General features: G+C 46.4%; 1 protein-coding gene across 1 annotated transcript in view; it reads left to right on the plus strand.

The window, feature by feature from the left end:
- Positions 1-16,194, plus strand: part of LOC146808482 (uncharacterized) — a 62,385-nt gene that overhangs the window by 45,584 nt on the left and 607 nt on the right. Inside the window, exons 2-3 of the mRNA XM_085620638.1 lie at positions 13,753-13,845; positions 15,349-15,468. Coding sequence (XP_085476764.1) covers positions 13,753-13,845; positions 15,349-15,468 — 213 coding nt within the window. The remainder of the gene's footprint in view (positions 1-13,752; positions 13,846-15,348; positions 15,469-16,194) is intronic.

Raw genomic sequence — 16,194 nt, forward strand, 5'->3', positions numbered from 1 at the left:
ATTGCCTAATTGGAAGAACCTGGAAAGTCCATCTGTTTTGGCATGGGCAGTCACAGGTCTGTGTTCCACTCCAAAGTCCATTCCCTGTAGGTAGATGGACCACCTCGACAGTTTAGGATTTTCTCCTTTCATTTGCATTAGCCATCTGAGAGGCCTCTGGTCAGTTTGAACTAGGAAGTGAGTACCAAACAAGTATGGCCTCAACTTCTTCAGGGACCAAACTACAGCAAAGGCCTCCCTCTCAATGGCACTCTAACACTGCTCCCTGGGGAGAAGCCTCCTGCTTATAAAAGCAACAGTTTGGTCTTGGCCTTCATCATTGGTCTGGGATAGGATCGCTCCTATCCCTAGCTCAGATGCATCAGTCTGCCCTATGATTTGCTTGGCATAATCTGGAGATTTTAGAATTGGGGCTGAGCACATTGCTTCTTTCAGGGTGTCAAAAGCCTTTTGGGAACTAACTTTCCAGTTAACCTTCTTGGGCATTTTCTTGGAGGTGAGTTCTGTGAGGGGAGTCACAATGGACCCATATCCCTTCACAAACCTCCTGTAGTACCCAGTCAAGCCAAAGAAATGCCCTGACTTGGGTCTTGGTTGTTGGAGCTGCCCAGTCCAGGATGGCCTGGATCTTGGGCTGTAAGGGCTGTACCTGGCCACCACCAACAAGGTGGCTCAAGTACACCACAGTGCCCTGCCCTATCTTGCATTTGGATGCCTTGAGAGTTAGGCCTGCAGTTTGCAGGGCTTTTAAAACCTTCCCAAGGTGGATCAGGTGATTCTGCCAGGTGGCACTAAAGACAGCAATATCACCAAGATAAGCTGCACTAAATGACTCCAACCCAGCAAGGACTTGATTTACAAACCTCTAGAAGGTGGCAGGGGCATTCTTTAAACCAAAGGGCATAACAGTGAACTGATAGTGCCCATCAGGTGTGGAGAATGCTGTTTTCTCTTTTGCTCCTGGGGCCATGCCAATCTGCCAGTACCCTGCAGTTAAGTCAAAGGTACTTAGAAATGTGGCTGCCCCTAATTTGTCTATCAACTCATCTGCTCTTGGGTTAGGGTGAGCATCTTTCTTGGTGACGGAGTTGAGTTCTCTATAGTCCACACAGAGACTCATTTCTCTCTTTCCACCCTATGTATGAGGTTTGGAGACCAGATTCACTGGGCTGGCTCAGGGGCTCTCAGAGGGTTCAATTACCCCTAACTCCAGCATCTTGCTGACTTGAGCTTTGATGCTTTCCTTGACTTGGTCTGACTGTTGATAGATCTTGTTTTTGACAGGTGCACTGTCACCAGTGTCCACATCATGGGTACACCAGTTTGTCAGACCAGGGGTCAGGGAAAAGAGCTTAGCATACTGTTGCAAGACTTGCTTGCAGTCAATCTGCTGTTTGGCAGAGAGGGTGTCTCAAAAGACAACTCCATCTACTGACCCATCTTTTGGGCTGTAGGAGAGGAGATCAGGGAGAGGTTCACTCTCTGCTTCCTGTTCCTCATCAGTCACCATCAGCATGGTGATGTCAGCCCTGTCATTATAGAGCTTGAGGAGGTTCACATGGATAATCCTTTTGGGTGTCCTGCGTGTGCCCAGGTCAACTAAGTAGGTGACTTCATTCTTTTTCTCTAAGATAGGGTAAGGACCACTTCATCTATCTTGGAGTGCCCTTGGTGTCACTGGCTCCAAAACCCACACCTGTTGCCCAGGTTGAAATTCAACCAGTGCAGCTTTTTGGTCATACCAGTGCTTCTGAAACTCCTGGCTGGCCTCAAGATTCTTGGATGCCTTTTCCATGTACACAGCCATTCTGGACCTCAGGCCAAGCACATAGTTCATAATATCTTGTTTGGGTTCTTGGAGAGGCCTCTCCCAACCCTCTTTCACAAGACAGAGTGGTCCCCTCACAGGATGACCAAAAAGAAGTTCAAAGGGGGAAAACCTTGCTCCCTTCTGTGGCACTTCTCTGTAAGCAAAAAGCAGGCATAGCAAAAGGATATCCCATCTCCTCTTGAGCTTTTGAGAGAGTCCCATGATCATACCTTTCAATGTCTTGTTAAATCTCTCTACAAGGCCATTGTTTTGTGGGTGATACTCCACTACTTCTACATGTGTTTTAGGTAAGCAGACATGAAGTTAGAACCTCTGTCTGAAACCACCTCCTAAGGAAACCCTACCCTGGTGAAGACACCAATGAGGGCTACTGCAGGAGCTATAGTAGTCCTAAGTGGAATTGCTTCAGGGTACCTAATAGCATGATCCACTACCACTAGAATTAATTTGTTCCCTGAGGCTGTGGGAGGCTCAAGTGGACCCACTATGTCCACACCTACCCTTTCAAAGGGAACCCCCACCACAGGCATTGGTATCAGGGGGGCCTTTGGGTGGCCACCTGTATTGCCACTGGCTCATCAGGTAACACAGGAGCTGACAAACTGCTTCACCTTTTGGTGCATCAGGGGCCAGTAAAAGTGGCCAACTAGCTTTCCCAAGTTTTGGTTTGGCCCAGATGTCCAGCTAGGGGGATGTCATGAGCTAAAGTTAGGAGGAACTCTCTGTACTTCTGTGGCACTACCACTGTCCTGGTGGCTCCAGGATTGGGGTTTCTTGCCTCAGTGTACAGAAATCCCTCTTCCTTATAAACTCTGTGGGTACCACTGACATCTCCCTTTCTTCTGAAACAGCTTGCTGCCTCAGGCTTTTAAGAGTGGGACAGTCTTGCTGACCCTGGCACAGCTCTTTCCTAGAGGGTCCCCCTGGGCCCAAGAGTTCAACCTGGTAAGGGTCAAGCTCCATAGTTTCAGTTCCCTCTGGGGTGTCCAAGTCCTCTTCCTGAGGAGAGGGGCCCTGATCTTTTTGCTGAACAGAAGCTGGTTCCCCAGTGTTCTTACCTTTTCTCTTGATAGATTGGGCCATTCTTTCAGGCTCCAACACTTTTTCACCCTGCCTTTTACTCTGTGCTCTTGTTTTTACACATACCAATTCAGGGATATCCAGCATTGCTGCATGGGTTTTTAGTTAAACCTCAGCCTAGGCTAAGGTTTCCAGGTCATTGCCAAGCAGACATGCAGCTGGTAGCTTTGGAGATACCACTACCTGTTTCAGGCCAGTAAACCCCCCCGTCTAATGTCACCATAGCCATTGCATGATTAGTGGTAACACTGTCAGCATTGGTGATTGGGTAAGTACGCCCAATCAGATATTGCTCAAGGGAAACCAGTGTCTCTTTCACCATAATGACACTGGCACCTGTATCCCTGAGAGCCTCTATCCTAGTTCCATTAATCCAAGGGTACTGTAAGTATTTCTTTAAGTTGGGTGGCCACACAGCTACAGTGGCAAACTCAACTTCCTCCTCTGAAACTAGAACTGCTTCAGTGTGCATCCTGATTTGCTCTGGGCACACTGTTGATCCCATCTGTGGAGTACAATGAGTAGTTTGGGACCCACCCCCCTGTGCAGGTTTTTGGGGCCCTTTAGAAGACTCAGACTTTTTATTTTGGGGATTCTCACTACCTTTCCCCTGGGGAGGTTTTGTAACCACTTTCTTCTGGTCACCCCCAGTGGTTGTCCTTGTCACCCTAGTCTTGACCCAGTGGTTTGCCTTCTTTCCCAATTCTTGGGGAGAAATTAGACCTAGGGGACCAAATGCTGATGTAACTTTTCATTTGTGCAATTACTCAATATATGTTCCTTCATAAACACATTGTAAGGTCCAGTAAAGTCATGCACGTTGTGTCCAGTTAACCAACCATCCAGTGTCTTTACTGAGTAGTCTACAAAATCAATTCAGGGCTGGTTCTGGGAGCCCCCCTGAATCTAATTCTTTACTCCTCAGTGGTAACTCCAAATCCCTCAATCAGAGTTCTCTTCATGAGGTCATAGGACCCTGCATCTAGCCCAGAGAGGGTCAGAAGACTGTCTCTGCAGTTACCAGAGAACAGTTCCCACAGGAGTGCCCCCCAGAGAGGTTTCTTCACCTTTCTCATGTCACAAGCCCTCTCAAAGGCTGTAAACCATTTGGTGATGACATCACCCTCCTCAAATTTAGGGACAATCCCTTTAGGGATTTCAGGATCACAAGATTGCTCTTTGTCCTTATTATTTGAATTGCTGCCACCATTGATGTATGCTAAACCCATCTCCTGTCTTTCTTTTTCTAGAGCCAGGAGTCTGGACTCTAGATCCAATCTTTTGGCCAGCCTTGCTAAAAGGCTGCCCTCAATGTCCTCACTGGGACCTATACCACCTGTGTGGATTCTAGGTCCCCAGAGGTTAGTTCTTAGAAACAAGGACCCAGGGACCCTTTCTTCCCTAGGAAGTGATGAAGGCGGGTTCCTATCCCCTACCCCCTCACCTCCTTCCCCTTCTGGTTGGTCATCACCATTCTCAGAGGGGTGGTCCTTGGCATACTCAGCCAACAGCTGCTGGAGCTTTTGTTTGGTTGGATGCTGGCCCATGGCTATGTTTTCAATTTTGCATAAGGACCTTACATCCAGTAAAGACAGGTGGAGGTAAGGGGTGAGGTTGAGATCCTCAACCATGTCCTCTATGCCATTATTGTTATCTTCACTAATAGCTGGGTTCTGTTTTTGAGACATTCTAACAAAAAGTTCTAACCCCTCTACCCTTGACTATAGTGACTTTTTATTTTCTAAAATTCTGCAGGGACTTAAGCAAGGCCCTAACAAGACCTTTAGTAGTTTGGAAAAAAATGCCAATTTGAAAAAATCTGAATTCTAAAGGCAATTTAAGAGTTCTGTTGTGTGATCAGATGCTAACCAAGTAGTCCAACAAATGCAAATTTGTACCCCGCCGCTGATCCACCAATGTAAGAACCTGGCTCATATATACTGCACCAATGTGAGGTACAGAGTGTGTAGAGTCGAAGGGTCTCCAGAGGTTTGGCAGAGGTTAATGTTAGATAGAACCTTACTCACTAAAGTGGTAGCTTGTTCGAGCAGTAAGGCAGTATAAAAGGACAGTGTTAAGCATTTGATGTACACACTCAGTCAGCAAATGAATCCACACACTCAAGAACTTAACTCTAGGCCAATTGTTTGTGTATAAAAATATACTGTTGTTTTATTTCTAGAACCAAGCAAGCCTGGTACAGGTAAGCATATAAATACTTTGCAGTAGTAAATTACTTGTATGAACACAGTTCAGAATTGCAGTATAACTTGTACTGATTTTGGTTACAGTTTAAGTAAGCAGTTTGCAACACTTAGCAGGTATAATACATTCGAATGAATGGGCTTTTTAAGAAAAATGCATGTGATTATTTTTCAGATTACTTTTGCTAACACAGGGCTGTATCCTAGATTCAGCACTGGGGCATTTCCTGAAAACAGTTGAGTCAATTTGTTTTAGATAGAGGTACGATTTTTAAAGACTATTATTGTATTTCAAAAGTTGACACAAAAACTTTTTCACGAAGAACCCCCAATGTTATCCTATGGAAGGAAAATCAATTCACAGGTAAGTTACTTTTTAGTTACTTTTCTTACTCAGTGCTGGACACCTGGGTTCAGCACTGGGACATTTCCTGCAAACAGTTGAGAAAATTAGGTTAGGTAATTTGTGCGATTTTTTAAGAAATATTCTTAGTTTTCAAAAGTCGACACAAATGTTTTGGGAGAAAAAGTGTCAGTGTTATCCTATGAGGAAAAACAAGTTAACGGTTTCAAGGTAAGTATTCGGTCTTTGATGTTAGGGTTTTGGGGCAAGACTCAGGGGTCTCCCAGGGTCAGTGACGCACTGTTGTTGCACCCCCAGTGGCACTAGGGCAGCCGGGTGCAGAGTGTTAAGGCCCAATGTTATCCTATGGAGGATAGGGGGACTCCGGTTAGTGGCTGCTGGCAATCAGGCCACGGGGTCTCGGGAGCAAAGCTCCTAGGGTTAAGCTCGGGGCAAGTTGGGGACAAAGTTAGCACCAAAGGGGCATCCTCAGCGGTACTCGGGTGGCCGAGTGCAGGGTGTTGTTTTTAGGTCGGGTGCCCTGTTGATTTCAATGGAGATTCTCCGGGACAAAGAAACACTGCAGGTTCCGGGACAGGGATCTTCCAGGAGTGACCACCACTTCGAGGGGTAAGTAGGGATGTAGAGGGTTGGTTAGGCACCACTGGGTTGGGCACACAAGGCCGTGGGGCGTCGGGTCCAGGGGTGCCTTGGGACGTCGGATTTTCTCTCCCGCTCTAGTCACGGTAAGGTGGGGTCTTCTGGATTGAGGCTGCAGGCGTCGTCAGGAGGCTTGAGACAGGTCAGGGATCGCCGGATCTCCGGTCAGGATCGCTGGGGGGACCTCCTCATGGTATTTGTCCACTCGAGCTCGGGCCGGAATCGGCGGGTGCAGAGTGTGTGGGATTCGCAGTTCCTGGCTGGCACCAGAAGCTGCAGTTCAAACACGTCTGGTGTTAACAGGAGAAACAGCTTGGAAAGTGAAGGCAGGCAGGTCCTCTGGGGTTTTTGAGGTTGCTATCCACTGGACACGCCGGGGTTTTGCAGGAGCAGGTTTGAGGGGAGACAGGCCTGTAGGGCTGGGGGCAAGTCAGTGGGCGTCGTCCTCTTGTTAACTCTGCACGGCTTCTCATCCTTCTTCTTCTCTTCTTTTTCTTGTAGGTAGGCTGGATCTGAGGAAGGAAGGTTCAGGGTGCCCCTAAATACAAAATTTAGGGGCGATACAGGTAGGTAAAGGACAGGGACCAATGGGTCCCTTCCCTGGGGTGGGTACACCCCCTATTCTGCCACTCTCCAGTGGGGGGCAGGAGCCTGTCCATGGTTGGCTGGGTCCCCCATCCTCAAGATGCCAGGGACTCGAGGTTGTGCTTAACCTCGCCTCCCACACCTTAGGGGTGGAGTTGGCCGAGGTGAGCACACCTCTCTTCCTCTATTGTTTTTTTCGCTGTTTCTCCCGCTCAAAGTTGGGGGTAGAACCAGTGGGGACCAGTTACTGAAAGCAGCAAATGGTCTGGAGAGGCTCACAAAGGTGGCATGCCTTTGAAGCTTTTCCTTCATGAACCCTGCCCATCCTGGGGGAGGAGGCTTGGCACCTCGTCCCAGGATGTGCATTGTTTCAGGCCCCTGAGAGCAGCAAGCTCTCGACCCAGGGGTCCAGAAACAAGTCTGGTGGTGGCAGCATGCGCAGCCACTCAGTCAGGTCACTGGGAGTTGGTTGAGTTTCGGCGGGCATCTCGAAGATGCCCTCTGTTGTGCATTTTACATTAAATCCCACACTGGCATCAATGTGGGTTTAATGTGCTGAGAAGTTTGATACCAAACTTCCCAGTCTTCAGGGTAGCCATCAAGGTGCTGTGGAGTTCGTAATGACAAACTCCCTTCACCATAAACTCTTAATGGCAACACTGCACTTACAGGGCCCAGGAATGGACTTGGGCACTGTAGGGGGTACAGGGCTCATGCACCTGTACCCTCACCACTGGCATAGTGCACCCAGCTAGAGGGGTGACTGATGTATGCCAGGGCAGTGGTTTGCGGGCATGGCACACAGGGATGTGTGCCATGTCGACTCTTTGTTTTGTTCTGCACCAAGACACGCAGCCTGCAAAAGCAGTGTATGTGTGTCAGGGTAGGACCTCTAAGGGTGGCACAATAAGTGCTGCAGCCCTTAGAGGCCTTCTCTGGTCAAAGTGCCCTGGGTACCTGTGGTACCATTTACCAGGGGCTGACATGTGGCCAGAGATGCCAATTTGGTTTAGGCTTCAATGCAGGTTTAGGGAAGGAACACAGGCCCTGGGTACCTGATTGGCAGTAGCCCAGGGCACACTCAGTCAAAGTACATCAGCAATTCAGCAAAAAGTGGGGGCATACTATGCAAGAAAGAGGGGACTTTCTCACACATGCAGTTTAGGCAGATTCAATTATACATTATCCAAAGGACCTATCTCACACCTACCACGATCAATCGATATATTAATCGCACAGACTCGACGTGCCCGAGGTGTGCTGAACCAGGGGCTGACCTGATACACATGCTATGGGGCTGTCCCGGGATAGGTGGCATACTGGAGCACAATAGCTAGAATGTTACACACATACACAAGCCGTGAGCTGCCTTTTGAATGGTCAGTATACCTACTACACCAATTTAGGAAGACGTCTGCCACAAAAGTAGCATCTAGGTTCCTGGATCTGGGGATAGTGGTTGCTAAGCGACTCCTCACTAGACGGTGGAAAGCAGCGAATCTGCCACATGTGCGGGCATGGCATAATTTGTTGATTGCATGGGCTAAGGCAGAGAGCATCGCTATCAGGCGTGAGGAAACGTTGGGGCTGCCTCGAGACCCCATAGCAATGCATTGGGATGCCTTCTTACATGAGTTGCAGCAGATAGAGGGGGGGACCTGAGGGGCAACCCCACCGAGGGGTAGGAGAGCAGACAAAGTGCACCACATATGCCATTAAAAGGTGCTTCGCGGTATTCCATGGACACACATCCGCCAGTTAAATATATGCGCAGGAGTGGACGTCACAAGCGGGAGACACCGAGTAAAGTACCTACACGAAAATGCAATGCAAGCAGGAGCGAGGATGTGGTAAAGCGATAATATGAGCGGGTCATTGTTCACGTTTTATTAGTTGTTCTACCTGTTCATACACTCAACACGACAAAGCTGGAAAACTCTTGCAGAATATCATAAATGGTCAATTCCCATTCAATTGCAACTATCTGTAACTCTGCATAATGTGTAACGATGACTGGAAGACGAATAATGTACATGCTTTTCAATAGATAACTGTTTAGACGCGTTGATGATATATGCTGTGTACTTTATGACTGATACTAAACATTGTACGGCATTGACGGCCATCAGATACACATGGATCATTATATATGTCTTAATTGTTCGACAAAACATTGCATGACAGCTATCACCTTTCATAAAACTATATAAAATCAGTAAAACAGATTTAAACAAAAAAAAAAAATTCTGGACATTTAGCTTTTTAGGTCTCGCCTACGCAGCGTATACGCGCTGCATAGGAGGAGACCTTTAGGAATCAATTCAGTTTTTGGCCCAAAAACATGCACGCATTGGATTGCTTTCAATGGCAACGCTTGCACGTTTGGCGATTTCCTTGCGGCAGCGAGCTTTGAAACCATCTGTTTGTAATGAACAGATGGTTCCCGCAAGGGAAACAGGCGCAGGCCCCCTCCTCTCTCCCCTCCCCCTGCTGCCTCCTCCTTTCCTCGTCAAACTTTTTTTTTTTTTTTACTTTCATAGCGAGGTGAGCCCGCTTGTTTTCTCTAACTTATTGGTGAACTTATCTGTCCAACCTTCAGTCATTTTCCAGAGAAACTGGAGGTAGGTAATTCGGAATCGTACCGTTGAATTAAAAAAATTGGCCTGAAAATGTGCAACGTGGAGAATTTTTCGATCGTCACTTAGAGCATGCCATGAAATCAGCGATGACAAATTGTTGTGCGTACACGCATATTCATCTCCAAAATATATATATATGTATTGATGTTGCCTCCTGGCTGCATGTTGACTTCACAAAAAAAAAAGTGAGATCAACTTATTATGCGCTGCTAGATTTTCCTGATGCAATTCTTTGGTGCAGACTTCATTAGCCCTTGGTTAGAAAAATAGTTTGCGGCGTTAGTGTACCGTAATAATCAATTACTGCACGAGGGAGAAAGGAGAAGGTGAAATGCTGTCAACATATATGACACTTTAGCACTATGTGCGCAGTATGCCAATAACTATGCATCAGCTCTATCTGAAATTTAGAGGGAGATAGTTTCTTCAAGAAATGTCCCTCTTGCGGGATTGCCAGCTGCCCAGTTGCTACTGGATCCAATTGTGACAGGTGAGTGTTGGCACAGCACACATAAGCTAGATTCTACATAAAGGCTGAAAACAATGGACTTCTCACACATTAATAGCAACTTCCAAGATGCAACCAACTGGAAACAACAGGAATTTTCTCAGTAGCAGTTCAGTAGATGTCAACAAACGAAGTGATTGATACAAACTGCATCCGTTAGAAATATTTGTAGCTAGCTGCCTAAAAATTGCGCTAGCCTGGGTGAATTTTGCATAATTACTCTTGTGGAAATAATGTGCAATGCCCAAAAGACTATGCAAAAGTAGGTGTTCTGACATAAAATGTCGATCTGGAATTTTGCACTATGTTTTTTTTTAGCACAAAATGGATCATCATGCCCATTTTGGACAGAGTGACATGATTTGCACTACACAAATGTGCAGAATCACGTGTGATGTGAACAGCAGTTGATTCGTTTGATTAGTTGCTTTTGCAATAGGAGTTTTACCCAAATGAAATTTCAAGTATGCAATATGGCGTATTCTCAGGCATTTAGTGTAACACTATTAATGCCAGAAATAACACAAGATTTTTAAGTGCTTAATTTGTGAAAGGATAAATACTGGTGCCCAAGGCTCTGCTCAGAAGCCCTAGGCCAGTGCTATTGACACAAGCACCCCGAATAACTAAATAATGCACCTCATGCCTCTTTAACCACTCCTCGACACCCCTTCCCAGTTATCTCATTATAGCGTTCTCTCTTTGTGACAGGTTTTCTATCTTACTCGTCTTCCTGTGTGTGTCTCTGCTTGTGAGAATGAGGCACTGGAACTCCATGCATGTGTCTCTGCTTGTGAGAGACTTCCTGTGTGTGTCTCTACTCTGTGAGAATGAGATACTGGGACTCCATGCATGTGTCTCTGCTTGTGAAAATGAGGCACTGTGACTCCATGCATATGCCTCTGCTTGTGTGAGACTTCCTGTGTGTGTCTATGCTCTGCGAGAATGAGACACTGGGACTCCATGCATGTCTCTCTGCTTGTGAAAAAGAGACTCCCTGTGTGTGTTTCTGCCCTGTGAGAATGAGACACTGTGGCTCCATGCATGTGTCTCTGCTTTTGAGAAAGAGACTCCCTGTGTGTGTTTCTGCCCGGTGAGAATGAGACACTGAGACTCCATGCATGTGTCTCTGCTTGTAAGAAAGAGACTCCTTGTGTGTGTTTCTGCCCTGTGAGAATGAGACGCTGTGACTCCATGCATGTGTCTCTGCTTTAAAAAAGAGACTTACTTTCTGTGTTTATGCCTTGTGAGAAGGAGACACTGTGACTCGATGCATGTGTCTCTGCTTGTAAGAAAGAGACATCCTGTGTGTGTTTCTGCCCTCTGAGAATGAGACGCTGTGACTCCATGCTTGTGTCTCTGCTTGTAAAAAAGAGATTTACTTTGTGTTTATGCCTTGTGAGAATGAGACGCTGTGACTCCATGCATGTGTCTCTGCTTGTAAAAAAGAGATTAACTTTCTGTGTTTATGCCTTGTGAGTATGAGACACTGTGACTCCATGCATGTGTCTCTGCTTGTGAGAATGAGACGCTGTGACTCCATGCATGTGTCTCTGCTTGTGAGAAAGAGACACTGAGATTCCATGCATACACCTCTGCTTTTGAGAAAGAGACTTCCTTTCTGTGTTTATGCCCTGTGAGAAAGAGACACTGACTCCATGCATGTGTCTCTACTTGTTAGAGACTTCCTGTGTGTGTTTATGCTTTGTGAGAATAAGACTGTAGCTCCATGTGTCTTTTTCTGCTCTGTAAGAATGTGGCCCTCTGGTTCCCTGTGTGAATGAGATACTCTGGTTCCCTGTGTACGTCCATGCTTTTTGAAAATGACCTCTAGCTCAGTGCACCTGTCTCTTCTCTGTGCGAATGAGAGACACACTTCCCTGTCTATGTTTCCCCTCTGTGAGAGTGTCGCAGGGCTCCTAAAAGGAGTCGGGCGCATAGGCCGGGACCTTCTTTCCCTATTTGGCAATCCGGAACTGGGCCTGACCAGGGTTGTGCATGTGTTTGAGTCTAGGGGTGGGCGGAATTTGCAAAATTAATTTTCGCAAACTATCGCGAAAATGCTAAAAATCTCCGCAAACACGCCGGAAATATCGCGAAGACGCGGAAGTTTTTTTCCCGCTTATTCGCGGTATTTTTTGCGTGATCGCGGGTCGCCAACTTACCCATGCGGTTGCTCACGGGCGCGGCCATCTTGTTTTCACTTGTCCCGCCCTCTCACGATGCTTACTTCCTGTTCCGGGTCGCGCAATGCATGTCCGCGCCCATTCGCGGTCAATATTTCCTGTTCGCGACCGCTTTTACTTGATCGCGTTGCTTTTTGCTTGCTCGGGAGAAAATGTTGCGCGAACTTGCGCACGTGGTCGCAATGGGCGCGGCCTTCTTGTTTTTCACTATTTTGCATGGTTCTGGGGCCTGATTTTGAATCCTCCCAAAATCTTTTCAATCCTTTGTTTATAGCCACTTTTTTTGGATCTTTATTACTTATTATTTCTCTAACTATTTTCCTGCCTCTATATTTTTGGTTTTTGTCTACTTTTTTTTTGTTTTTTAGCTACTTTTTCTCTTTCTATTGCCTGCTATTTATTTCCTTTACTCCTTTATTTATTTTACCTTTTCTTTCCCGCCCCGTCCCCGGAACCATGTCCAAGGGTAGGGCTGTTCGCCGGCGCAGCCAGAGCCGCGACCGCCTACCTTGCGGAAGGCGGCGCCCACAAGGGGTGCAGGCACGGGCCTTATTTGGGGAGGTGGAGTTGGCTGCACTAATTTTCTTTGTGCAGCGCCACCTCCCCTCAACCCTGGCAGCAGGTGGCAGGCCTGGGTCCGGGTACGGCCTCCGGGAGCGTCGGCACGGGATGGGGGAAGGTGCGCTGGGCAGTGTCACGCTTCTCTGGTGTTCGGCGCACCCAGGCGCATCTGACGCACCGGTGGTCCGACATCTTGGACCGTGAGCAGGACCTGCTGGACCTGCTGGGAGTGGAGGTCCCGGGGCTTGGTGAGTACCTATTTAATTATTACTACTTTGTGTCTGTTCTTCTGCTCTGTGTTATATATTGCGAATATCTTTTTTTTCTTCCAACCAGCTAGAATGTTGCTGGTTACATTCCAGGTTAAGTAAGTTTAAAAGTCTGATTTTTTTGACACAGGTGCTCTTCTGCGCTACTACTAATCTTACTTGTTTGCAGCTTTGCGTTTGCGCTTGCTTAGCGTGATTCTTTACGAGTTTATTTTAGAGAAATTAAGTTACGTAATGCTACAGTGACTCTAGTCCACTCCTTACTTTGTCCTGTCACTAATAGATAGGGGCGGATTGATACTTCGGTTTAGGTACTTTGTATGAGCTTCTAATTTGTTAGTGGTATGCGTGATGCCCCCTCACTCAGTTACGTGACGTGCTGGTAGTACGGCTGTCTTTATTAGAACCTTTTCTAGTTTGTTCAATGAGTGGTGGTAGGCTTAGCAGATACTTAGCACTAGCAGATCAGCATCAATCAATCAAACCCAAATTTGGTGTATATAAAACATGTAGTCATGTTCATGTGTCCTCCATGATTTGACCATATGCATTGTTGAGGAATACAGTGGAAATGCATACTTGATGTACAATTGGCATGCCTGTAATAGGTGGGCTAGGTTGGGTGGTACGCTGTACTTAGGCTTAGTTGTAACTTGGTATTCTGGAATCAGAATGGAAGACTGGATTACTGTTGATAAATAGTAACTTAAGTAGTCGAACTGCGAATCCCCCGATATTTCTTGTTGACCAGATGAGATAGGTCAATTTAGTTATTGCAATTGTTTACAATCCATAAGTGTTTTTTGACTGTTGTTGAAAAATATTGTATTTGTTTGACACCATCCATCAATGTTTGTCTCTTTCTTATATCTTTCCTGTTCATCAGCACCCAGGGGCAGACCGACAGGGACTGGGCAGTCGGCGGGACACACAGAACACCACCAGGAGGACACCGCTGAGGGCTCCTCTGCTGGCCCCAGTAAGTCTTCTTGTTTTTAATAATATTTCTTATTCCATAACTTGTACTGCCCCATATTTTTCCCGAACTATTGTTTGTTTCCAAATGCTATTTTTTTACCACCAATTATAATTCGATCTGTACGGTTTCAAAAATCTTATCCCTGCCTCCGCTATGATGACTCTGAGTACTACTACTACTACATACTATCAGTCTGTCTGTACTGTAGTAGCTAGTCTTGCCCAGTTGGCCAGTGCCACTCTTTGTGAAAGGTAATATAAAACTCATATTCACCAGTAGCTCGAGCCATTGAGTCCAATCCGTTGGGTCGTTGTCTTGTACTACTTTTACTCTTATAGATCTTGAGGCTTTGAAAATTCACAGCAACAGCCCTACCAGATTTATTATTATTTTGATACGATACCCTATAGGACATACTACTGTTGTAGGGATATTGCACATACACAGACATTTGCACCAGAAAATAGGATGTTGGTGATGGTAGGTTGGACCTTCCTTGCACACCTCAATCAGAAATTCCACACCCACCACAATTCCACTGCTTGACTATAGTACTGTCTTGTCATAACTATTAGGTCTCGAAACCCTCCCCCTAAGATACCCAACAAGTAGACAACCCATAACATAACACACCCAACCTCTCAGTCGTGGAAGCAATTCACATGCACACCCTTACTTTAATTTGCTCACTCGTGTAAGTTAGTCCACACCAAATACCACCAAGTCTATGTAAGTTCAAAATGTTTATTTCAATTTGAGAAGGTCTGTACACTGTTTTCTTATAAATGCAGCACCAACCGGAACATCAATAACATTAATACAATATACATTGTTACACTTATACAGTTGGGAATTAAATCATGATAACTGAACAGTGGTGGAAGGCAGCACCACCATCCCATAGCAATTTAGTTTATATAAATTCATAAATGAAGATGTGAGTGAAGGGACCCCTCACCTTAGAAGAACCTAGTACTGGTAGTTGTTGCATCATTCAGAAGCTCTGGTTCGTAGAAGGGAATCTCGCGTCTGTAATGCGAAAAATGAAATGGTGTGCGTTAGTATATTGAAACTTGCAAGCATTTCTCAGCCGTGCCAAAAAGTGTAGCATTTATGGATAAGCAATATGGACTAACAGTAACAGTAGTACACCAGTACTTCCTAAAAAAGTGGCTTGTTAATGTTTGTTGACCGCTTGTACGCAGCGCGTAGACTAGTCAGTAGCAGTGTGAGGCAGGTCATGTGGGCTCAAAGGTGTCTTAAGCTACAAGGTAAAGGTAACGTCACATGTGCAAAAATAAAAGACACAAAGGTAAAATGGTAGCATGGCTAGGGCTAATTAAGCAAAGGCTACTATGATCATATATAACTATTAGTGTCTACTCTACTACTACCTGATTTGTACTAGTGATGTATGTTAGTATTAACTCATTTTTCAACCTTGCTACTGATCAATAGGGGGAAGGTGTATATGACGCCTAATAAATGTGTAATGTTTTCTAGGCGCACTACCGACCACCATTGCCGGGGCCAGTGAAGGCGACGCGGAGGGCGAGGATGCGGCAGTTGCTGCAGATAGCAACGGAGCAGTAGGGGGAGTGGCAGCACCAGTGGCAGGCGGTGGTAAGTTAGATTCATAATCCTTAACTATTGTTGAACTTGACAGTACACTCACTGCAAGGGTGTACTGTATGTATATGTATACTGTACTGTTGAGACTTAGGGCCCCATTAGGATGGCGGGCGTATTGCCCCCGCTGGGCCAGCGGGATTCACCGCCGACACCACAGGGGCAAACCTCCCTCCATCCCTGTAGAAAAGAGTCAGACCCCCCATATGTTGACCAGGCGGAAATGGGTTCAATATGGCGGTGGTGTCTCTCTGAACACACCGCCAGCCATATAATCTGCATTTTGGAATGCCTTTGCGTGGCGGCATTGCCGTCCACCACGGAAAGGCATGCAGACATTGCAAAGTATGCTTGGGGGCACCCATGGAGGGTACCTACCTATGCTATGGTACCCCCCTGCCTTTCAAAGCAAAACGTGACAGGGTCCGTGCGGGGCCCATCATGTTGTGCTTGGAAAAGCAGAACATGTATTTTTAGCATTGCTTTCGGCACCGCCAACCAGAATGTAAAAAAAACAGGATGCGCCCGCCACTGTGCCGGGCGCATCATCCTAATTAATTGTCCCCACGGGACCCCCACCCTTTTTAGTGTGAGGATGGCGAGCAGATAAAGTCCGCCCGCTATCCGATGTCGTAAGTAAGTATGAGTTGTTGGGGACGTTTGACGAGTAAACTAGAAGACTAGAATCCCTTTAATTTGCATAGGAGCGGGAGTATTGAG

This window comes from Triturus cristatus, chromosome 8 (assembly GCF_964204655.1).
Source record: "Triturus cristatus chromosome 8, aTriCri1.1, whole genome shotgun sequence".
Lineage (NCBI taxonomy): Eukaryota > Metazoa > Chordata > Amphibia > Caudata > Salamandridae > Triturus > Triturus cristatus.